At 49.1% G+C, this 25,410-nt stretch overlaps 1 protein-coding gene across 2 annotated transcripts in view; it reads left to right on the top strand.

Moving 5' to 3' along the window:
- The window catches only part of necap2 (NECAP endocytosis associated 2), a 28,167-nt gene extending 4,194 nt beyond the window's left edge, over positions 1 to 23,973 (top strand). The window contains exons 2-8 of one of the 2 annotated variants that reach the window (XM_085966980.1): positions 12,673 to 12,773; positions 13,384 to 13,488; positions 15,391 to 15,472; positions 15,890 to 15,998; positions 17,000 to 17,168; positions 18,121 to 18,217; positions 23,798 to 23,973. In XM_085966980.1, coding sequence (XP_085823106.1) covers positions 12,673 to 12,773; positions 13,384 to 13,488; positions 15,391 to 15,472; positions 15,890 to 15,998; positions 17,000 to 17,168; positions 18,121 to 18,217; positions 23,798 to 23,810 — 676 coding nt within the window. In that variant the 3' untranslated portion in view covers positions 23,811 to 23,973. Of the gene's footprint in view, positions 1 to 12,672; positions 12,774 to 13,383; positions 13,489 to 15,390; positions 15,473 to 15,889; positions 15,999 to 16,999; positions 17,169 to 18,120; positions 18,218 to 19,492; positions 20,491 to 23,797 lie in introns of those variants that run through there. The other variant, XM_085966979.1, reaches the window with a different exon arrangement.
- Positions 23,974 to 25,410: the final 1,437 nt, after the last annotated feature.

Raw genomic sequence — 25,410 nt, 5'->3', positions numbered from 1 at the left:
TTTTATTTTTAAGCTTTGTGTAACTGACAATATTTACTGCATTGCACACTGTATTTAATTGCATGTGTGAGAAATGCTTGGTGAGAATGATGGTGTGCAGTAGAAACTGGACACCTACAAACTGGAAGTTCCTACTGTGTATTCTGTTGTTGTGGCGAGGCTCTAAGCATCTCTTGCACCCTTCTCCCACCCTGTACTGCTGCTTCTCTATCCCCATTGCTGGCTTCATAGTACCATTCAGTTGGGCGCAGGCCACTGACCTACCCAGTTGGGTGAGAAACATGACGGGCAAAAATTTAATCTTAAAAACTGTATAAAGCGATTGGCTTATATACACACAGATAAATAGTTACTTGAGAACACCTAATCATGACGGGCAGTGTCCCACTAAAAATGTACAAATCGAGAGTGGCAGTAATCGGAATCCACAGACGGCTTGCCACACCAGCTGATTAACATCATGCTGCTGATCCCTCTGAAACCACAGAGCGTGCTTTTCCAGGAACATACTGAGATAGCCAGTCACAGTGCCACTGTTGCTGCTGCTGAACATGCACTTAGTGTTTTCCTCTGTTTCAACTCGGTGCTTATCATTCAAACTGCAAGGTATGTGATAGCTGTGTCTATTCCAGCTTCATGTAACTTTTCCTTTGCTGATTCATTGCTGTCACTGTGTTGTAGTATGCCTTCACTCCTTTATATTGTGATGGGTTTTTTTTCTTTCCCTCCAATTTAATCCTGTTCTGTCCAAAAATTGCTGACTGTTCCATGGGCCCCATCACCCTGAGCCAGGCACCTATTCCTGATGAGTGTGAGCAGGCAATTTAACTGTGGAGGGGATACTGTCTATACCATCCTCCTTCAATGCCTCTGTGTTGCCCAGCTCAGAGGGACTACCCTCACTTGGTTCCACTTTTCCCTATCAAATTGTAGCCAGAGCATATCCAGCCAGGGCTTATCTTCTTGCCGTTGCCTCTGAGTCCCCCAAGGATCTATCCTTGGTCCCCTCCTCTTTCTCATTTACACACTGCTCTTAGTGACATCATCTGAAGACATGGGATCAACTTCTATGCGTACACCTAGCTCTACCTCTCCAACACCTCCCTCCACTGCCTCTCTGCTGTCAGAGTGCTTGTCCCTCTCTGCTGTCTGAGTGCTTGTCCAACGTCCAGTTTTGGATGACCGGCGATATCCTCCAGTTAATCATTGGGCTGGCCAAAGCCATTGTTTTCAGCCCCTGCCACAAACTTTCTATCCTGGCCACTGTCTCAGGTTGAACCAGACTGGGCGCAACCTTGACATCCTGTTCGACATTGAGCTTAGCTTCCGCCCCCTCCGTCACACAAAACGCCTACTTCTGCTTCCATAACATTGCTCCGTCTCCATTCCTGCCTCAGGGCCAAGCCCCTCACAATATCTCCTTCTTTGGCTCTGCATCCATTTTTGTCTGATTACGCCTCTGTGAAGTGCTTTAGGATGACTTTCTACGTTAAATGCAAGCTGTTGTGCCTGCCTAATGTCCATACCTGTGCACGCTCAAGCAGGGGTTACTGGGTAACAGTCAGGAACCTTGGTTCATTTCTCTCCTCTCTCCCTCCACTCTAGCTCAGAAATGTTGGGGCTAATTGTAATACCCGCACTGCCACAGCTGAGATGCTCACCCTGGTCAGTATGGTTCATTATCACACTTGCAGTGTCCATTTACCGCGCAATCTAGAGTTCGTGCTATTAGACACTTCATATTCCAAAAGGATGTTAGATTCAGCAAATACATTTGCAGAGTCAACATGATGTTGGAATACCAACGACAGGGTGAGATTATCTGCTGACAGGGTTTTACCAAGAAAGACAAAACCAGTCTGAACCCTGCTGGATGGGCCTGCCAACTGTGATTCACATGATCAGAGAGCTGCGATGTGGAGGAAGTGTTGGAACAATTGCAGGAAGGAAACACTAGCAAGAAGCAGAGCTTGCAAAGCCATTTTTTAAAACTCCCTAGCACCGAACAAAATAATGGAAAGAGAAAATTTTAAAATGTGTTGCCTATAAATAACCAGGCATTGTCAACACCAATAACTATATGTATCGCAGACTGGAAGATGTGAATCAAGAGAAGTATACTCCTTATTCTGTCCCAGGTTAGTGATATGGGAACAGGACTAGGCCATTCAGCCGCTAAAGCCTGTTCTACCATTCATTTAGATCGTGGCTGACATGGCAGGAGTAAATACATATTTACTTTTGACATTCCTCAATTTCTCGACTGGTTCAATTGATTCATTCACTGTCCAGTGTAGAAGTGAGCTACACAGACCAGGAACGTTCTAAGATGGTCTCTACTGAGTTAGCTGATCCTAGCCACCATGGAAGTTAGGCGTGCTACTGTTGGCTTCAATATCCCTGGGTTGGGTGAGGGGGAAATCAGCCAGAGTTCCTGCTCCTGATTACTATCCAGTCACTCCTGTTTGAAAATGTCCTTCTGTGGACATCGGGATCGGGCTTAGCTCTGAAGCTTCGCTAGTCAAATAACCTGACCAGGTTGATACATGAAGGGTGAACACTTGAGCAGAGTACTGGAGGGCATCTCCGGGGAGATGGGGAGAAAATTGTCTGGGTGGGAGTTTTTAAAAAAAAAAAAAAACCTCAACATTTCAATGCTTTGAGACAAAGTCGGCATCCACGTATACTGTGGGCAGAGTCTGACTACGAGTGCAGGGTATCTCTTGTATTACCCATACGTGAGACAGACATGGCAGGTCTATAATTGTCATAAGTACTAAAAGAAAGAGAAACTTGCATTTATATAGCACCTTTCACATCCTCAGGATGCCCCAAGCCAATTAAGTACTTTTGAAGTGTGGTCATTGTTGTAATATAGGAAACAGGACCGCTAATTTGCACACAAGCTCCCACAAACAGCAATGTGATAAAGATGAGATGCTCTGTTTTAGTTATGTTGGTTGAGGGGTAACTATTGTCCAGGACATGGGAGAACTACCCTGCTCCTCTTCAAAGTAGTGGCATAGGATCTTTTACGTCCACCTGAGCGAACAGAAGAGACCTCGGTTTAACGTCTCCTCCAAATAACAGCACCTCCAACAGTGCCGGTCTCCCGCAATATTGCACTGGAGTGTCAGTCTAGATTTGATGTTCAAGTCTCTGGAGTGGGGCCTTTTTCAATGGACCAGTAAGAGTGACACTCGGCTGCCCGAAGATCACCAGACAAGAATCATAACCAATGCCCCTTTTAGGGCACCACTAATGTAGGAAAGAAACATATAGGGCCAGAAATTCAGTGGGCTTTGCGCCCAGTTACCGCCCAAAGAGGGCTTCTGCGCCAGTAGAGGAGTTTGCGCTGATATTCAGCGCTGTGGTAATGGCGGCGGTAGCCGGTAGCGCGGCGGCGGTAGCCGGTAGCGCTGCGCCGGCACCGATGATGTCATCGGTGTGCGCAGTGCCCCGCTACCGGCCCGACCCCCATATTTAGTTGCGGCCGCCTCTTCCGCAGCGGCCGCAAACAATGATGTGAAGACTGGGCCGTGCTGCAGCCTTAGTGGCGCTAGTTAAGGCGGAGGTGCGGCCGGCCGCTTTTTCGGCAGCCGCCTGCCCGCACCTCCTTCCCCGGCCTCCTCCACCCCCCCCCCCCCCCCCCGCGGCATTGCCGGCTGCTTTCCGGGAGCCCGGCACTTCTCCGTGGTGCCGGGCTCATTTGCCAGCACTAGCGAGCGACGATCTCCGAGTTGCAGGCACCTCCCCCTTAAGAGAAGGAGGAGGCCTGCAGTACCGCAGCCTGCCGCTCCGCAGCGGGTGGCACTGCGGCACCTACAGCGCTGAAATTCAGTTTCAGCGCCCCAAGCGGGGGCGGGCACACCCTGGAATAGCGCCCGGTTCCGACTTGGGGCGCAAAAACTGAATTTCTGACGGGCACAACTGGCTCCGCGCGCAGCGCTAACTTTTGGGCGCTAGCCAGCTGGCGGGGCCAAAGTGAATTTCTAGCCCATGGTCCATTAAACTAAAAGAAGCTGAAATAAGCAACAAAGTCCCAAGAAAAGCAAAGGGAACCTTCCCAATTAAATCATCATGTTAGTAGTGTCTATAAGAGACTCTGTACTCTGCTGTGCTCACCAGTTATAAAAGGCATCAAACATACCGCATGCTGTCTCTCCAGGGTCATCCAGGCACGGACAAGACTGCAGAAGAAATGCAGGTAGCCAGAGCGACCCACTCCCTCCATGGGCCCCACTAATCCTGGACCTACAACTTGCTGTTTTAGCCAGGTCCACAAGAAGAGCCTCTGACTTACCCCCCCCACCTCTTCACCAGGTGGCCAAAGATTAGCATAGTGGGGCTAAAGTGTAACCAAAAGTTTAGGAGCAATTCCTTAAGGTAACTATGCAGGGACTGCAATCTCTCACACTGAATATATACATGGGCCGTAGACTCCTAGGCCGCAAAAATCACATGCGGATTGGGAGTCTGTGAAAGTGCTTTTTTTTTTTTAAAAAGCTGTTGCATGCTACTGCTCTCTGCAACACTCTACCCCAGATCTCCAATGGAGCAGGGAAGCACTCCTGTGTTGAGCCCTCCATTGGGGCTTCTGTCGGACGGCAAGATGACATGCCAGGGCATGTCCAGGTGAGAGACGAGGGCGAGGAAGTAGAGAGTGTGCAGGAGAGGAGTCTGCATAGGAAACCCTTGTGGAATAGCACGGAGGTAATTTCCGTGAGATGGCTCAAGTTGTGAGGTGCGGGTTTCCGAAGGAGATTTCAGGGCCTCGTGCCTGAAAAACTCCACCCGAACGACGGTAAGATCAGGCAGGATCCCTCCACACACTTGAGCCTCCTCGAAACACCTAACGGAGTCAGGGCTGAGTGTGACTTTCAACGTTTGGACGGCTTTGGCCGCGGGCCGGGCGCAGCACCTGAACATCTGACGTGCCTCTGGCGACGTACAATCCACTCTGGTGCATCCCTGACTCTGTTTACCCTCGCAGCCTGAGCCCTCTGCTCCATCAGCCACATACGGGTTTGGGTAGGCTAGACGGAGAAAGTCTGTTCCCACTAGTTGATGGTACAAGGACTAGGGGGGCACAGATTTAAGGTATTGGGCAAGAGATACAAGGGCGATGTGAGAAAAAACCTTTTTACGTGGCAAGTGGTGAGGACCTGGATCTCGCTGCCGATGGAAGCGGAGACACTTGATGTTTTCAAGGGGAGACGGGACAGGCGCTTGATGGAAATAAACTTGCAGGGCTACGGGGATAGAGCGGGGGAATGGGACTGACTGGATTGCTCTACAGAGAGCCGACACGGACTCGATGGGCCGAATAGCCTCCTGTGCCGTTACAACTCTACGACTCTGAATATCGCCCAAGCCAACCATGGAGTGGTGTTGATTGCGGAGCAGTTGCTCTGCCGAGATAGCCGCTACCTCTGACAGAGGAGAGCGCCTGCTGGAGGTAACTATGTTCCAAACCCTGATGAGATCTTGACAAAAGACGGGTAACTCCCGCAAGGCCGGAGTATAACATGCAAACATATAACATGCAAAAGGAGCTGCTGGTTATAACTCAGCCCATATATCTGGCGGAAGAAAATCATCGCCAGCGCGCACCATTTGGTAGGATCCTTTACGTACAGGTATTTCTGAAGGCAGAAAGTCACAACCTGGGTGCGGAGGCACACCAGCACCTGACCGCCCTCTGTAAGCAGGAGACCCGGAACCACAACAGAAACCCAATGCTTCTTTATCCCAGAAGAAGCCAATGTGCTTCCCCTGAATATTGGTGAAAAACTCAGGAGGAGGGATCAAAGTGACCAACCGGTACCATAGCATAGTGGCCACCAGTTGGTTTACGACCAGCACTCGACCCCGTCTCTGGAGTGGGACTTGATCCCACAACCTCCTTACTCAGAGGTGAGAGTTCTGCCACTGAACCACAGCTGAAAACCTGATGATCAGAATTAAGTGGTTAGAATGTAATGATTCACCTTCTTGCTAAATAGCTTTTAGCATTTCTTTTATTTTTCTTTTGATAAATTCCATTTCACCCTGGGCTGATTGTGCTAGCCTGGGAGAAATGCTTGTTTCTGACTGACAGTGAAATCTACAAACAGTTTGAAATGTGGAGTTTGTGTCTCAAATTCTTGATGGCAGAAAGAGGAAGAGATACTGAAGGCCATTACCAGGATATGCTAGTGTCACGTTTCATTATATCGCGTTTGTCCCCGGAGGTGAGTGTATCTTGGCGCGGAATTTTATTTTGTACTTAACAATTTTGTGGGCAGAACATGAAAACGAGTATAGATGTCAATGCCATAGAACAGTCGAATTGTTTAATAGTGCAAGCTCCTGAAAATTAATCGACCTGGCACACTGCCAAACCTTCTCATGTTTCCATCTTTGTCTTCAGTAACTATAGACTCTGGAACAGTTCCCATGGATTAGAGGGTAGCTAATGTTACCCCACTATTCAAAAAAGGTGGTAGAGAGAAAACGGGTAAGCCTGACATCGGTAGTGAGGTCACAGTCTAAGGATAAGGGGTAAGCCATTTAGGACAGAGATGAGGAATTTCTTCACCCAGAGAGTGGTGAACCTGTGGAATTCTCTACCACAGAAGGCAGTTGAGGCCAATTCATTAAATATATTCAAGGAGGAGTTAGATATATTTCTTAAGGGGATCAAGGGATATGGGGAGAAGGCAGGGACAGGGTACTGAGTTTGGATGATCAGCCATGATCGCATTGAATGGTGGAGTAGGCTCGAGGGGCCGAATGGCCTACTCCTCCTGTCTTCTATGTTAAAGCACACAAACCCATGGGTTCCAAGAAAACAACCAGGACCGCATATAGTGAGGCAACAATAGCTGAGGAGGAAGAGTGGAAATTTTCAAACTCCATTATCTGCATTTCATGAGAAATTGAGCTAACCAAGAGTGTCTCAGCCCCAGAGGTCCCAGGTTCAATCCCTGGTCTCTGCTTAATTTTCTGATTATGGCCAAGGCATCAATTTGACAACCCTAGGCTAAGAGGAGGAAAAGAATCAGCAAGGACTCCTGATCACTAACCAGTGACTGCTGCTGGAAAATGCACCTGTGTGGGCATTAGAGATGGGCAGGACCAAACTTGGCTGTTATGGCCTCCACTGTTGGAATAATCTTCCAGCACCCACTATCTCTGGAGTTACATATGAATAATGGCTTCTTGGGTGAGATAATGGAGTCCTGCCAGGGCCCATGGATCCGTGCCCAGCAACGAGTCAATGTCTCTAGAAGATTTGAGGCAAACAGTTCGTGAGTAGGCGGTCAGGGTTGGACAGAGCCAGGGAGGATAACCGTGCTGGGGATTGGGCAGTCGGGGAGGATGACCGTGCTGGGGGTTGGACAGTCGGGGAGGATGACCGTGCTGGGGGTTGGACAGAGTCGGGGAGGATGACCGTGCTGGGGTTGGACAGTCGGGGAGGATGACCGTGCTGGGGTTGGACAGTCGGGGAGGATGACCGTGCTGGGGGTTGGACAGAGTCGGGGAGGATGACCGTGCTGGGGGTTGGACAGAGTCGGGGAGGATGACCGTGCTGGGGATTGGACACAGTCGGGGAGGATAACCGTGCTGGGGATTGGGCAGTCGGGGAGGATGACCTTGCTGGGGGTTGGGCAGTCAGGGAGGATGACCGTGCTGGGGTTGGAGAGTCGGGGAGGATGACCGTGCTGGGGGTTGGACAGAGTCGGGGAGGATGACCGTGCTGGGGTTGGAGAGTCGGGGAGGATGACCGTGCTGGGGGTTGGACAGAGTCGGGGAGGATGACCGTGCTGGGGTTGGACAGAGTCGGGGAGGATGACCGTGCTGGGGATTGGACAGTCGGGGAGGATGACCGTGCTGGGGATTGGACAGTCAGGGAGGATGACCGTGCTGGGGGTTGGACAGAGTCGGGGAGGATGACCGTGCTGGGGTTGGACAGTCGGGGAGGATGACCGTGCTGGGGATTGGACAGTCGGGGAGGATGACCGTGCTGGGGATTGGACAGTCGGGGAGGATGACCGTGCTGGGGATTGGACAGTCGGGGAGGATGACCGTGCTGGGGTTGGACAGTCGGGGAGGATGACCGTGCTGGGGATTGGACACAGTCGGGGAGGATGACCGTGCTGGGGATTGGACAGTCGGGGAGGATGACCGTGCTGGGGATTGGACAGTCGGGGAGGATGACCGTGCTGGGGGTTGGACAGAGTCGGGGAGGATGACCGTGCTGGGGTTGGACAGTCGGGGAGGATGACCGTGCTGGGGGTTGGACAGAGTCGGGGAGGATGACCGTGCTGGGGGTTGGACACAGTCGGGGAGGATGACCGTGCTGGGGTTGGACACAGTCGGGGAGGATGACCGTGCTGGGGTTGGACAGTCGGGGAGGATGACCATGCTGGGGATTGGACAGTCGGGGAGGATGACCGTGCTGGGGATTGGACAGTCGGGGAGGATGACCGTGCTGGGGATTGGACAGTCGGGGAGGATGACCGTGCTGGGGTTGGACAGTCGGGGAGGATGACCGTGCTGGGGATTGGACACAGTCGGGGAGGATGACCGTGCTGGGGATTGGACAGTCGGGGAGGATGACCGTGCTGGGGATTGGACAGTCGGGGAGGATGACCGTGCTGGGGGTTGGACAGAGTCGGGGAGGATGACCGTGCTGGGGTTGGACAGTCGGGGAGGATGACCGTGCTGGGGGTTGGACAGAGTCGGGGAGGATGACCGTGCTGGGGGTTGGACACAGTCGGGGAGGATGACCGTGCTGGGGTTGGACACAGTCGGGGAGGATGACCGTGCTGGGGGTTGGACAGTCGGGGAGGATGACCGTGCTGGGGTTGGACAGTCGGGGAGGATGACCGTGCTGGGGTTGGACACAGTCGGGGAGGATGACCGTGCTGGGGTTGGACACAGTCGGGGAGGATGACCGTGCTGGGGGTTGGACACAGTCGGGGAGGATGACCGTGCTGGGGGTTGGACAGTCGGGGAGGATGACCGTGCTGGGGTTGGACAGTCGGGGAGGATGACCGTGCTGGGGGTTGGGCAGTCGGGGAGGATGACCGTGCTGGGGTTGGACACAGTCGGGGAGGATGACCGTGCTGGGGTTGGACACAGTCGGGGAGGATGACCGTGCTGGGGGTTGGACAGAGTCGGGGAGGATGACCGTGCTGGGGTTGGACACAGTCGGGGAGGATGACTGTGCTGGGGTTGGACACAGTCGGGGCGGATGACCGTGCTGGGGTTGGACACAGTCGGGGAGGATGACCGTGCTGGGGTTGGGCAGTCAGGGAGGATGACCGTGCTGGGGGTTGGACAGAGTCGGGGAGGATGACCGTGCTGGGGTTGGACAGTCGGGGAGGATGACCGTGCTGGGGGTTGGACAGAGTCGGGGAGGATGACCGTGCTGTGGGTTGGACAGAGTCGGGGAGGATGACCGTGCTGGGGATTGGACAGAGTCGGGGAGGATGACCGTGCTGGGGGTTGGACAGAGTCGGGGAGGATGACCGTGCTGGGGGTTGGACAGTCGGGGAGGATGACCGTGCTTGGGGTTGGACAGAGTCGGGGAGGATGACCGTGCTGGGGGTTGGACAGAGTCGGGGAGGATGACCGTGCTGTGGGTTGGACAGAGTCGGGGAGGATGACCGTGCTGGGGGGTGGACAGAGTCGGGGAGGATGACCGTGCTGGGGGTTGGACAGAGTCGGGGAGGATGACCATGCTGGGGTTGGACACAGTCGGGGAGGATGACCGTGCTGGGGCTGGACAGAGTCGGGGAGGATGACCGTGCTGGGGTTGGACACCGTCGGGGAGGATGACCGTGCTGGGGTTGGACACAGTCGGGGAGGATGACCGTGCTGGGGGCTGGACAGAGTCGGGGAGGATGACCGTGCTGGGGGTTGGACAGTCGGGGAGGATGACCGTGCTGGGGGTTGGACAGAGTCGGGGAGGATGACCGTGCTGGGGGTTGGACAGAGTCGGGGAGGATGACCGTGCTGGGGGTTGGACAGAGTCGGGGAGGATGACCGTGCTGGGGGTTGGACAGTCGGGGAGGATGACCGTGCTGGGGGTTGGACAGAGTCGGGGAGGATGACCGTGCTGGGGGTTGGACAGAGTCGGGGAGGATGACCGTGCTGGGGGTTGGACAGAGTCGGGGAGGATGACCGTGCTGCGGGTTGGACAGAGTCGGGGAGGATGACCGTGCTGGGGATTGGACAGTCGGGGAGGATGACCGTGCTGGGGGTTGGACAGAGTTGGGGAGGATGACCGTGCTGGGGTTGGACAGTCGGGGAGGATGACCGTGCTGGGGGTTGGACAGAGTCGGGGAGGATGACCGTGCTGGGGGTTGGACACAGTCGGGGAGGATGACCGTGCTGGCGTTGGGCAGTCGGGGAGGATGACCGTGCTGGGGTTGGACAGTCGGGGAGGATGACCGTGCTGGGGTTGGACAGAGTCGGGGAGGATGACCGTGCTGGGGTTGGACACAGTCGGGGAGGATGACCGTGCTGGGGGTTGGACAGTCGGGGAGGATGACCGTGCTGGGGTTGGACAGTCGGGGAGGATGGCCGTGCTGGGGTTGGACACAGTCGGGGAGGATGACCGTGCTGGGGTTGGACACAGTCGGGGAGGATGACCGTGCTGGGGGTTGGACAGTCGGGGAGGATGACCGTGCTGGGGTTGGACAGTCGGGGAGGATGACCGTGCTGGGGTTGGACACAGTCGGGGAGGATGACCGTGCTGGGGTTGGACACAGTCGGGGAGGATGACCGTGCTGGGGGTTGGACAGAGTCGGGGAGGATGACCGTGCTGGGGTTGGACACAGTCGGGGAGGATGACTGTGCTGGGGTTGGACACAGTCGGGGAGGATGACCGTGCTGGGGTTGGACACAGTCGGGGAGGATGACCGTGCTGGGGTTGGGCAGTCAGGGAGGATGACCGTGCTGGGGGTTGGACAGAGTCGGGGAGGATGACCGTGCTGGGGTTGGACAGTCGGGGAGGATGACCGTGCTGTGGGTTGGACAGAGTCGGGGAGGATGACCGTGCTGGGGATTGGACAGAGTCGGGGAGGATGACCGTGCTGGGGGTTGGACAGAGTCGGGGAGGATGACCGTGCTGGGGGTTGGACAGAGTCGGGGAGGATGACCGTGCTGGGGGTTGGACAGTCGGGGAGGATGACCGTGCTTGGGGTTGGACAGAGTCGGGGAGGATGACCGTGCTGGGGGTTGGACAGAGTCGGGGAGGATGACCGTGCTGTGGGTTGGACAGAGTCGGGGAGGATGACCGTGCTGGGGGGTGGACAGAGTCGGGGAGGATGACCGTGCTGGGGGTTGGACAGAGTCGGGGAGGATGACCGTGCTGGGGTTGGACACAGTCGGGGAGGATGACCGTGCTGGGGCTGGACAGAGTCGGGGAGGATGACCGTGCTGGGGTTGGACACCGTCGGGGAGGATGACCGTGCTGGGGTTGGACACAGTCGGGGAGGATGACCGTGCTGGGGGCTGGACAGAGTCGGGGAGGATGACCGTGCTGGGGGTTGGACAGTCGGGGAGGATGACCGTGCTGGGGGTTGGACAGAGTCGGGGAGGATGACCGTGCTGGGGGTTGGACAGAGTCGGGGAGGATGACCGTGCTGGGGGTTGGACAGTCGGGGAGGATGACCATGCTGGGGGTTGGACAGAGTCGGGGAGGATGACCGTGCTGGGGGTTGGACAGAGTCGGGGAGGATGACCGTGCTGGGGGTTGGACAGAGTCGGGGAGGATGACCGTGCTGGGGGTTGGACAGTCGGGGAGGATGACCGTGCTGGGGGTTGGACAGAGTCGGGGAGGATGACCGTGCTGGGGGTTGGACAGAGTCGGGGAGGATGACCGTGCTGGGGGTTGGACAGAGTCGGGGAGGATGACCGTGCTGCGGGTTGGACAGAGTCGGGGAGGATGACCGTGCTGCGGGTTGGACAGAGTCGGGGAGGATGACCGTGCTTGGGTTGGACAGTCGGGGAGGATGACCATGCTGGGAAGTTGTAAATTTTCCTGCGCTTTGCTCTGGGTGACCACGTCAAGTACTTGAAGTCACTATTAAACAGGTTTTGGGTGGGAGAAAGGTTGCAGTGCAGATTATCTCTCTGACCAGAAGTCATCAGTGTTCTTTATAATGGTGGACTACGTGCTGCATCAGGCAGTGTTCGGATATAGGTCTCTATCTGTGATTCCATGCACAGTTATATCTTGGCCAATCTGACCATTTAGGAAACTAATGAGTTATATGGTGGGGGAATGTTATGTATGTGCTTTTTATTATTAACTGTACAATAATTTCACCAGCCTAGGTTCACCCTGATCAGTGGTGCAGGTACTGGCCTCAGATGATGGCTTGTTACTCCAATATGCCTAACAAGAAGTTGCATTTATATAACCCATTTAACGTAGTAAAAGGTTGCAAGAAATTTCAGATGTTGAGCGTCAAACCTACGAGTGCGGTTATGTCCCTAAGTGTGAGGGGATGACGAATGTGAATGCGTCTACCACTGAATATGGAATGGAATTGGTGATGTCTGCCACACAACGTGTGAAAATCAATGTTGGGAGTACGATATAGCATTGCGTGTGAGCTGAGGGTGTTTAGTTTTTAAGAAGCATTGTTGTAAGACTACCCTTTTCCTGCTCAGAGCTGCAGATTGGAAATTGGACCAACCTGACTGGACCGGGAGACTCCGGATAACAGCAAAAGGAAATATTGCTTACATTAAGTTGGAAGACCGGAATTCAGGTATTCACGTCAACTCAAATTCAGATTGCCTGTGAGATGATCAAAGTTCAGTTCAGTGAGCCCATTTATAGCTTTGAACCCTCTAGAGAATAATCCCCCCCCCCCCCCCCCTCGTGGCCCAAAAAACCAGCAGATATGCTGTTCAGGACAGATGGAACCCTCCTGTTCACATTACACTCAGTAAAGATGAGTGCACTCTCTGTCTAAACCAAATTTTTTGAGTAAGCAGCAGGGACTGCTAATTGTCACCATAATTTTAGCGTGATGCGAGGGAGCTTCATGTTTCCTACCATAATACTTGTCCCATAATATCACAATGAAATGGCAGTGCCCACATTCCTGACGTCAAAATTATTTTTATAATTCAATAATTAAAGGTACCAAGACTAATAATGTATGTGGGGAAAGTACTTGTTTCCTAATGGGTGTGTTTTTGATGACTGCAGATTCTGGACATTGCGCTGTGCATTTAGCAGGTATGCTCTGTAATGAGTTCATGAGGCCACACTAACCACTGTAGAAACTTGACTTGTGGGTGACCAAAGTTGTTGCTGATATGCTGGTTGAAATGACCTTTAACCATGTATTGTTTACATGTTCTTGTCCTCAGGAGAGTTGTTTGCACAGTCGCCAGTGGACCAGTTCCCCGGGATTGTGGTGGAGAGTGTTGTTGACTCCAGCAGATACTTTGTAATTCGCATCGAAGATGGAAATGGTAATTCTACCTGGGGGTTTTATTCAGACCTGGTGTCTCTTTAGCGTTCTACTAGTGTCGTGAGGGACATGGCAACTTTTGCATGATTTTGGCTGCAGTTGATTTTTTTTTTCTTCTTTAAATTAACTTGCGAATGTTTTCATTGCATTATGTAGTTACAGCTACCAGAGGTGATTAATGACAACTTCAGCAGCATATCAATTAAATTAGACTAAAATCTTCTGTTATAAGACTGTCTATAATGTGACCTGTGATTGCAAATGGGAAATCTCACAATAAGGGAGTGAAAGAGACCAACCATAAGAATGAGTTTGTAGTTATATTGTGAATATTGAATGTCTCAGAGCATCCCTAAATGCTTCAAATAAAATGAATTGCTTTTTTTTTCCTGCTGTTTTGTATGTGAAGACATTAATTATTTTGCACATAGCAAGATCCCTCAAACAGTAAGATGATGAATGATCAGTTAATCTGATTTTGCTGCTGTTGGTTGGCCAGGACAGCAGGAGAGCTCCTTGCACTTAATAAGAACATAAGAAATAGGAGCAGGCCATTCGGCCCCTCAAGCCTGCTCCGCCATTCAATAAGATCATGGCTGATCTGATCTTGGCCTCAACTCCCCTTTTCTGCCTGCTCCCAATAACCCTCGACTCCCCTGTAGTTCAAAGACCTGTCTATCTCAGCCTTGAATATATTCAACGACTTCGCCTCCACAGCTCTCTGGGGTAGAGAATTCCAAAGATTCACAACCCTCTGAGTGAAGAAATTCCTCCTCATCTCCGTCTTAAATGAGCTACCCCTTATTCTGAAACTATGCCCCCTAGTTCTAGATACCCCCACAAGGGTAAAACATCCTCTCAACATCTACCCTGTTAAGCCCCCTCAGAATCTTCTATGTTTTAATAAGATCACCTTTCATTCTTCTAAACTCCAATGAGTATAGGCCCAACCTTTCCTCATAAGACAACCCCTTCATCCCAGGAATCAACTTAGTGAACCTTCACTGAACTGCCTCCAATGCAAGTATATCCCTCCTTAAATAAGGAGACCAAAACTGTGTACAATATTATAGGTGTGGTATCACCAATGCCCTGTACAGTTGTAGCAAGACTTCCCTACTTTTATACTCCATCCCCCTTGCAATACAGGCCAACATTCCATTTGCCTTCCTAATCACTTGCTGTACCTGCATGTTAACATTTTGTGTTTCATATACAAGGACACCCAGATCCCTCTGTACTGCAGCATTTGTGAAGCTTGCAGTCCCCATACACACATTGAAGCAGATTGTGAAATATGGAGATGTAATACTGAGCTGTTGTAATTTACACAACCTTGTTTCTGTACTCTTTGCTCTTTAATTTGTATTCTGCAATTGGTGACCTCGAGAAAACAGCAACCTCCAGGTTTGTATCGGCACCAATTCAGGTTTAGACAGTTGAGGTGATCTAATCGAGGTATTTAAAATGATTAAGGGATTCGATACAAAAACTATTTCCTCTGGTGGGTGAATCCAGAATAAGCGGGCATAATCTTAAAATTAGAGTTAGGCCATTGACTGAAATCAGGAAGCACTTTTTCACAAAGGGTAGTGGAAATCTGGAATCTCACCCGCAGAAAGCTGTGGATGCTGGGTCAATTGATATGGAGCAAAGGCAGGTAAAAGAAGTTGAAGTACAGATCAACCATGATCTAATTAAATGCCGGAATAGGCTCGAGGGGCTGAATGGTCCACTCCTAATTCTATGTTTATATCATGTGAGTCAGTTAGTTATGGGTGGTACTCTAAGGTTGTGTCTAGATCACATTGATAAGTCCACTCAATACTGGCTGGAAAGAGGATGTGTAAAATCTGAACTTGTATATACTGTATCATTTGACAAAACCTGTTTCATTCCCCAGGGCGACATGCATTCATCGGCATTGGATTTGTAGACCGGGGAGATGCTTTCGATTTTAATGTCGGTCTCCAGGACCACTTCAAGTAAGTTGTTTGACATCACAGTACTGACCGATTTTGATTGAGGATTGCTGAAGAGATGGATCAAACATTGCGATCAGGAAGTTGCAAGGCCTGTCTAAAGTCTATGGAGCAAATTGTAGTGGGGTTTTAATCTGTTCTTCACTAAAGAGAGCTCATATTTCCATCTTTCAGCCTCTAGTGACAGAAATTACAACAATATTATAGCTCCAGGTTGGAGTCTTGCAAAGTACCTGTAGACTTGGACACCCTGGATTGAATCAGTATGACTCAAATCACTGATGAAGACAATGCAATAAAATAAACATTCTGATTTTGTTTTGCTTATTTTCATTTTAAGGTCTAATTTTCATTGTAAGTTGTGGTTTTCAAAGCTTCAGCTATTCCCAAGCAACAGGCTGCATTTTCTTTGTTTTGTAGATGGGTTAAGCAGCAGAGTGAACTCGCCAAACAAGCTCAGAACCCAGACTCTGGACCCAAGTTGGATTTGGGATTTAAAGAGGGACAGACCATCAAGCTAAGTATTGGGGTGAGGCACAGCAGAAGTTAATTTTCAAATAATCCTGAATCTTATTTAAAATAAGAGAGGATAGTGTGACCAGAGGTCAAAAATATAAACTACAAAAAATAAATTTAAATAATGTACGAGAAGGACCTTCTTCACGCAAAGTAAGATAGGATAAGACAGAGATCGATAGATTTTTGGATATTAAGGGAATCAAGGGATATGAGGATCGGGCAGGAAGGTGGGGTTGAGGAAGATCAGCCATGATCTTCTTGAATGGCGGAGCAGGCTCAACGGACCGAATGGCCTACTGCTGCTCCTATTTCTTATGTAATCTGCCTCCGCCACCCTTTCAGGCAGTGAATTCCAGATCCTAACCACTCGCTGTGTAAAAAATTTTTCCCCATGTCGCCTTTGGTTCTTCTGCCAATCACCTGAAATCTGTGTCCTCTGGTTCTCGACCCTTCCACCAATGGGAACAGTTTCTCTCTATCTACTCTGTCTAGACCCCTCTATCAAATCTCCTCTCGACCTTCTCTGCTCTAAGGAGATCAACCCAAGCTTCTCTAGTCTATCCACGTAACTATTCTCTCACCCCTGGAACCATTCTTGTAATTCTTTTCTGTACCATCTCTAAGGCCTTCACATCCTTCCTAAAGTGCGGTGCCCAGAATTGGACACAATACTCCAGTTGAGGCCGAACCAGTGTTTTATAAAGGTTCATCATAACTTCCTTGCTTTTGTACTCTATGCCTCTATTTATGAAGCCGAGGATCCCGTATGCATTTTTAACCGCTTTCTCAACCCGCCCTGCCACCTTCAACGATTTGTGCACATATACCCCAAAGTCTCTCTGTTCATGCACCCCCTTTAGAATTGTATCCTTTAGTTTATATTGCCTCTCCTCGTTCTTCCTACCAAAATGTATCACTTCGCACTTTTCTGCGTTAAATTTTATCTGTCACATGTCCGTCCATTCCACCAGCATTTAATCAAAACCATTTCCAACCCATTTTTATTTTCAGAATGTAAGGAAGAAGGAAAACTCATCAACTAAGCCTCGTCTAACAGGTAGCGGAATAGGCCTACTCCCACCTCCTCCAGGGGCTAAAGCGCCAATACTGCTTCCACCGCCAGGGTCACAGGCTGTGCAGGATCGAGTGACGCAACAGCCTACGCAGGCACCTGCTGCAGGTATAGTATTACAACAGAAAGATGAGGGTTTCACTGTGGTCTTATTGACCAATATCCTGAATGATACTCATTTTCCCCCTTTTAGGTATAACAATCTTAAAAAAGAGATACAAAGTTATTTCAAGCTGGGTTCTTTTGACATGGAGCCAGAATCTATGAGCAGCTGTAATTGACCTCTATTTGACTACTGGAGTTTATAAGAGGCTGCAATTGCCTAGATTTTTTAGAATTCATTCACGGGACGTAGGAGTCGCTGGCGAGGCCAGCATTTATTGCCCATCCCTAATTGCCTTTGAGAAGGTGGTGGTGAGCTGCTGCAGTCCTTGTGGTGAAGGTACTCCCACAGTGATGTTAGGTAGGGAGTTGCAGGAGTTTAACCCAGTGACAATGAAGGAACAGCTGATATATTTCCAAGTCAGGATGGTGTGTGATTTGGTGGGGTACTTTGAGGTGGTGGTGGTCCTGCTGCCCTTGTCCTTCCATGTAGTAGAGGTCACGGGTTTAGGAGTTGCTGTTGAAGTCTTGCAGAGTTGCTGCTCAAGTGGGGCTTGAACCCGCAACCTTCTGACTCAAGTGAGAGTGCTACTCACTGAGCAACGGCTGATGCCTAGACTAAATTTGTCTATTTAGACCACTTCCCCAGAGAGCACTTGAGTGGTAGCCTTAAAGGAACAAGCCAGGATAAGCACAGTTCCATCTTAGCAGCTGAATATCACAGATGCATTACAGACTGTGATAGTAGTGGTTATATTCAGAAGGTGGGGTCAGTTGTATTGAGTGCCCAATTTCAGATTCTTTTTTATGGCCATAGCCTTGTAGTGTCACCCTGAACTACCTGTGCTTGCTGGCTTCATTCATAAATCTGGTGTGTACTGTCTGTGAATACAGATTTCATTGATTAGTTTGGATCATATGCTGGATAGTTTTACTGATAAATCTATAATTTTTGCAGAATTACTGGGAGGCTTTGGTGCCCCTAATCCATCTCTCCCTCTGGCTTCTCATGCTGCCACAACTGATCTGTGGGGAGACTTTGCAACAGCACCCAGGTTAGTGACCCAACCTCTAAACCTCATGCCATTATTGGTAAAACGGTAAAAACGAAAGTATGTAATAAGTGCAAAATAATAAGTGTTTGTCTAAATTAAGACAGCTATGGTTGTGTTAACTCGCAATACATGAAAAAGACAGCACAATTACCAAGGGTTTTACAATAAACAATTAGTGAGATACTACATGGGAAGCTCACAATACAATATTGGTAGCAAAATATCCCAGAATGCGGATAGACCTATTACTGTGTCGGTCGTGAGTCAAAGTTGTTACACTACCCTGTTTTTATTATATTCATTTTTGCATGTGTTTTTCACTTTTTTTCAAAAGATTTTACACATTCTACAAAATGGCTGCTCCAAGCTGTTGAAAAACAATTGGGAGGGAAAGGGTTACAATCCTCGAATAAAGTTAAGAGATTAGAAAAAAAGTTTGTTCCTGGACGCTGGGGATATGTACAACAGACTCTGAGGGAGCTGATTTGGGGTTATTTGGTACTCTTCAACTGAGCTGGATTGATATTAAGAAGGGGGATTGAGGTTTAAAGAGATATTAACGAGTGCTTGATTTTTTTTTCAGGGTAGATGGGAAGGGACTTGGATCTGTTCTTTAAAGCTGGATTGTGGCAGAGAGGGAAAGAGAATCCATGATAGAGTAATCATACATGGATTCTGGATAAAGTGGGCTTGATGAGCTAAATGGCCTTATCTTGCTTAAAATAATTTTAATATACAGGTACAACATCGGTAATCCGGCATCCTCGGGACCAGGCCGGTGCCGGACCACTGAAGGTGTCGAAAGTCACCACAAACACCGCCACCACCTGCTCCTCCTCTTCCTGCTGCTGCCCTCCCTGTGCCCCCGCTGCCCACGGGCTGCTTGGGCTCGGGCTTCATCGCTCCGCCGAGCCGTCGGTGATGCTGCGCGGTCCAGGCGCTGATCCTGACCCGGTGGCGGTCCCGGGACCCGAGCCGGACCCATCCCAGGGAGGGAATGTGACAGGACTTTCCTCGTGCTGGACCACTGAAGGTGCCGGACCGTCGGGTGCCGGATTACCGGTGTTGTACCTGTAGTTTATTTTGGGACTCTGATATGCAGTGGGTTGACACTCTGTCCTCTCACTCTGGGACCTGGGTTTGAACCTATCCCAGACTTGAGATGAAAGTTTTCTTTATTTGCCACTGGGATGGTACAGGAATTGTCTTTTTTAATTTTAAAAATACATTTTGCACAAAATGACTTCTGATAACTTTAACTTTCTTGTTCTTCAGCTCTGCTACAAGTCAAGTGGCCCAGAGTGCCAATTGGGTTCAGTTTTGACATGGGGCAGCTTTCTGTTTTCTCCTTTGAAAATGCGAACCTGAGAGACCATGATTGACACTTCCTATCTGATGAGATTCTTGGAGACGGAAGCTGCTGGGAGTCCATGGTGTCAGAGCCAGCAGGATTCTGGACTCTCAGGCTGCAACCTTGGAACTTTTCATTTCCATTAACAGTGCATCTGTACCAGAACATCTATCCCATCCCTGTAACCACGATGTTCCTGAGAGCCCGGACATGCATCACCATGTAACTATGGTGCTTTTGCTTTACAGTGACTGGACTCAGTCTCAAAGGTCAATGGGACACAAATGCATATCAAAAAGGAGTTATCATGTTTTTGAATTTTTTTTACGCAGGAGTATAATGTGTAATAATGGTCCTAACTCAAGAGTTCCTTAAACACATCAAACTGTTTCACACAGACACTGTATTCAGTAGATTTCCATTCCATATGTGATAATCTTCCATTATAACAGCTTGTGGGGTGGGGGGAAAGAGTACTGTAAAGAACTGATTTGTACTTAAAGAACAAAGCACTATGATTCACTGAAATCCTACAGAATCTCATGCCGCACGAGGAAACTGGCGTATGTCATGTTTCTTCCAAGTGGTGGTTTTGTAATCAGCGACGGAGTGATGTGGGTGGTGATGGACGTGGTGACCGGTGGCAGACGACTGGGCTTTTAAATACTCTCTGCTTTTCTTTCCAAAATATTTGTCTGCTTTGGCCAGTGCCCTTTTACTTTTGGGCTGACCTGTGAACTATTTGTGTCTGTAAATAAGAGTTTGTCTATTTCAGTATTTATACAGATTGATGGGAGGGGGGGAATCCTGCATCTGCGGTGGGAGAAAAATTGGGAGCTGTTGATGTTAACGCTGGGTTAAAATCAGGGAATTTCTTTAGAGTTGGAAGAATGTTCCAAATAAAAATGTCTATTGAAGTTAATTGTGTTTGGATGTTTTGAGTTTTTGTGCTGTCCCGGAGTGACTCTCAACCAATCGGCTACCATTAAAGCTCAGTCACCATTGTTATGTCAGTAAACACAGTAGCTGATTTGCACACGAGTGGATCCCACAAGCAGCAATGAGTCGAATGACCAACGATTTATTTTTTTGGGGTGTTGGTTGAGGAAGGAACATTGGCCAGGACATCAGGAGAACTCCCTGCTCCTCTTTGGTGCTATGGGACTTTTTCTGCCAGTGGCACAGGCAGCCTTGCAAGGCTGCACCTCCAACAATGCAGCACTCGGTCGCAACTACCATGGAGTGTCAGCCTAGATTATGTGCTTAAGATCAGGAGTGGGGCTTGAACCCATAACCTTCTGACTCCGAGCCAAATGTATTACTAATTGAGCCAGGCTGACCTGTAGAAAAGCAATACTCCAAAAGGAATAGGTGACCCCCCCCCCCCCCTTGGATTTCATTAATGAAAAGAGGTTTAAAAAAAAAAAAAATAACCTCTGCAGGTGAAAGAAGAAATTCAGCTATCACCGTGGTGATGAGCCTCCCATTGAAGGGTTTGTTTACCAGTGCATTGAAGCTAGATGAATATTACAACAGTTGTTCCCAAACCTCAAGAGTGTTGTTTAAGCAAGAGCAGAATTATAGTTTGTTAGCGTCTAGGGGCAGAGTTTGCTATTGGTTACCTGGCACCACAACCACAGAACAAAGACTCTATCTCTGGCCAAGTCTGTCTCCCACACTGGCTCAGATAACCAGTTTAAATAAAGGAGAGAAATTCTACAGCAAGCCCCGCCCCAGGGACGCTGAAAGAGAATTCTATAGCTCAACATTGACCACAGCAGACCAGCCGGGATCACCCACTGCTTGCCTGACTGCTGATGTAGTAAGTACTGACTATTGCTGATTTATGATTAACCTGTTGACGGCTGCTGTAATGTTTAACAAACATTTTGTCTTCTGAATTATATTTTATATACACACAAGAACAAAAATGTTACTCTGGTTTGCAATAATTTACCATCACACTGGCAGAATTCCTAAATGATTTCAAACAGAAGCTATTTCATGCCGAATCAGCTCAAAATCCTAAAGATTATAGAGAGATCTACTCTTGATATGTCTGTCAGCCCCTAAGGCCAGGGTGTCACTGACAAGTTATATTAAATTTTTCTTTCTTTGTACTTGGAGAATGATGATTGGTGACTTAACTTTTTCCATTTGTACACTGTCATGGAAGCTTATCTGGAATTTATTTCAGAATCCAACTCTTTAACCTCACGTTCAAGACACAGTTGTGAAAGTAAAGTGGACTTAATTATTGTTTTACACCCCAGACTAGGCTGTCCAGTTTGTGAACAGTATCTTTTTTTCCATTTTCTCCACCACTGCCTCTGCCCAGCACCATTTCCTTGCAGGGATACATTTCCATGAATGTCAAGTGACATCCGTCCATTTATGATCTGTGAATGAATTTAGACAGTAAGCATGGAGAAGGAGGCATCATAGTGGACTCCAACCCCAGCCTTGCCCAATGTCCAGAAACATGCACTTTCTGGAAGTGGTCTGGGACCTGCCTTATTTCTCTTGGCCAGTTGCAGCACCCCTTCTATTACCCCCAGCTGAGATCAGTGCTGGAGCCTGCCACTTTCCTGTCTCAATGCCTTGGTATTCAATTGGATGGTGCATTTACCAACTGAGCTTGTGAACCATATTAAAGATAGATAATCTGAGGTTAGCCATCTGCAAAAACTACATTGTAGAGCTGGGTGTGATCGATAGACCAGAGGTTATACTTGAGTGCCAGGGTCTATACACTTTTTTTCTTAACCAACATCAGTAAACTAGAACTGATCACCCATGACTCAGTAGTAGCACTCTTGCCTCTGAGTCAGAAGGTAGTGGGTTCATGCCCCATTCCTGAGACTTGAGTGCATAATCTAGATTTACACTTCACTGCAGTACTGTTCTTAATGCCGTCTTTCAGATGAGATGGAAGGATGTAAAATGTCCCACAGCACTATTCAAAGAGCAGAAAAGTTCTGGTGTCCTGGACAACATTGAACCCTCAACTAACATAGTTTTTTTTAATATAAAGTGATAATTTATCTCATTGCTATTTGTGGACCTTGTGTGCAAATTGGTTGCCATGTTTCCTTGCATTACAACAGTGACTACGCTTGGGAAAAGTAACATTGGCTGTGAAGTGCTTTTGGACGTCCTAAGTTTACGCAAGGTGCTATATAAATGCAGGTTTGTTCTTTCTATCTGTTTGAATCTAATAATCCCTGCAGTCCAGGGTGATAAATAGGTTTGTTCCATTGGGATTTCATACCATGGCTCCACTTCTTTGGAATTTGGTTCTTTTATTTGTTGAGAAGCATAGGTGAAGAACCAAGGCCTATAGTGTAAGACTGGCCACCATCAAGATTGGAAAGAGTAGGAGAGAAGATGTGCTAAATCAGAAAGTGATCAGCTAAGTTACCGTTTTAAAAGCCTGTAGATTGTAGGAGGAAGGGCATTAATGCAAGAAGTTCCATAAATTTAAGAGGAAAGTTCTGGATTGCCATAATAACTATTTATAAAATAGACACAGAAACAGGAGTGCGGTGGAGAGAGAAGTGTTTGAGGCTGGTAATGAGAAGGGTCACCTATAGGACCATATTGGAGGCCACAATGGTACTACAAGGATGGCACTGACTCCTAAATCTGGCGAGTTGACGAATAATTGTGTGAGCACAGGCTAGAGCGGCTGAGTTTGCAAGGGTCATGACCCTTGTGCTGGAGGTATGTTGGTTTTCACGGCTGCAGGCTGACTGATGTTGTATACATTGGTGCAGCTATTTTGGTTTAATAGGGTTGAGGTTTTATTGTATGGCTTTGAGATACAAAGCAGACATTCAAGCCCCGGAAGTGGTGCAGTGAAGAGTCAGGAGCCTCATCCCGAGTGTTACGAGGACAGAATTATGAGGAAGGAATGAACAAACGTCGTCTTTTCGCCATTGAAAGGAAATAACGAGCGATTACCATATGCAGTAGATGTATACGAGATAGTATAAGTAGTATAAAAAGGGAAATTTTCAGCTCTACTTATATTGAAACTTGACTGTGGGGGGCGCAGGTTCTAATTGGGGGAAAAGGCAAATTCTCGACTGTCCGCAAGATCTGAACACAGTGAGCAACACGTGGAATAGACTTCTGAGTTAGGAATCGTTCCAAACATTTAGCAAACAGTAATGGAGGCGCTTCTGAATGAATGAGCTAAGATGGGCTTTCTTTCTTCCCCTATTCAGATTTGCCCTGTAAACTAGTTCCCGCCCTTCACGTGTTCTGTTGAACCCTGGAACAATGTGAACTCTGACATGGTTTTAAGAAAACTCAGTAAAAACTCGAAATATGTTCCTGTTCACTCCGGACGATTCTGTTGTAACCGAAAAAAATGCAGTAAAAATAAAAACACTCAACTGAACGAGACAAGCTTCAGATTAAACAAATGGGTCATTTTTCATGTTGATCAATATTTCCCATATTTTCAGCTTCACCACATTCCGCTCTTGGGTATTGGTATTTTCTGCTGTTGCTGTACTTATGCGATTCTTTATGATTTGGGGTAAAGTGCCGGTGTCTTATCCAGAATGGAGCCGCTGCAAACCGAGCCCTGTTTAGTGTGTTCATGCATGGCGCAAGTTTAACTGGGGTCAGTGTCTATCCTGTGAGCACATCGTCGGTTCAACCGGGGTGAGTGTGAGCCCTTTGCAAGTTTAAACTGGATCAGTACGGGTTTAAACCTACGTCGGTATGTGTACGTAGTACAGATATAGTCCAGGTATCTGTGTACACGGTGCAGGTTTAGCTCGGGTCTGTCCTTGTGTACACTGCAGGTTTGGCCCGGGTCTGTTCTTGTGTACACTGCAGGTTTAGCCCGGGGGGGGGGGGGGGGTCTGACCGTGTGCACACTGCAGGCTTAGCCCGGATCTCTCCTTGTGCACCCGGTGCAGGTTTGGCCCGGGTCTGTTCTTGTGTACACTGCAGGTTTAGCCCGGGGGGGGGGGGGTCTGACCGTGTGCACACTGCAGGCTTAGCCCGGATCTCTCCTTGTGCACCCGGTGCAGGTTTAGCCCGGGTCTGTCCTTCTGTACACTGCAGGTTTAGCCCGGGTCTGTCCTTGTGTACACTGCAGGTTTAGCCCGGGTCTGTCCTTGTGTACACTGCAGGTTTAGCTCGGGTCTGTTCTGTACACTGCAGGTTTAGCCCAGGTCTGACCCTGTGTATACTGCAAGTTTAGCCCAGGTCTGTCCTTGTGTACACTGCCAGTTTAGCCCGGGGGGCTCTGACCTTGTGTACACTGCCGGTTTAGCCCGGGTCTGCCCCTGTCTACATTAGCACGCAGATTGAGCCAAGCTTCGGCTGAAATTAGCGCCCTCGCGGCCGCTCTGCCTTTGACCGGCTCCGGAGAGAGAGCCCCAGCCGGTACTCGGGATCAGCGAAGGAAGCGGCTGAGATTAAAGACAGCAGCTGGGTGCAGCGATTGACCCCCGGCAGACCGAGGAACGTGGCGCCCGGGGGTGGGAGGTAGGAGGCGGTTTCACAGCACAAAGAACAAAAGGAGCGAAATTGGTAGAAGGGATTTAATGCAGATTAACGCGTGACCTGGAAACAATAACCATGAGGCCGGCTCAAACTGACCAGCAGTTGAGCGAACATTTGGTCAGATTTTTGAAAAGAATTCCCCTTACAATCGCAATTTTAGCGAAATCGCAGTCTCTGTGTTTTTGTTGTTTGTGACTGGATCTCGGAAACAATCGTGTTTAAGAGCAATCCAACTTCTTCCCCCTTGGAGCGTTTTACTACGCTGAGGGCGGGATACAAATGCAAGTTGTTAAATAACTCCCGGCTCCTGTCTTTC

Source organism: Somniosus microcephalus, chromosome 25, assembly GCF_052327205.1.
Source record: "Somniosus microcephalus isolate GS21.2 chromosome 25, FLI_Smic_1.0, whole genome shotgun sequence".
NCBI lineage: Eukaryota > Metazoa > Chordata > Chondrichthyes > Squaliformes > Somniosidae > Somniosus > Somniosus microcephalus.
This window is presented reverse-complemented; position numbering and strand designations above follow the sequence as displayed.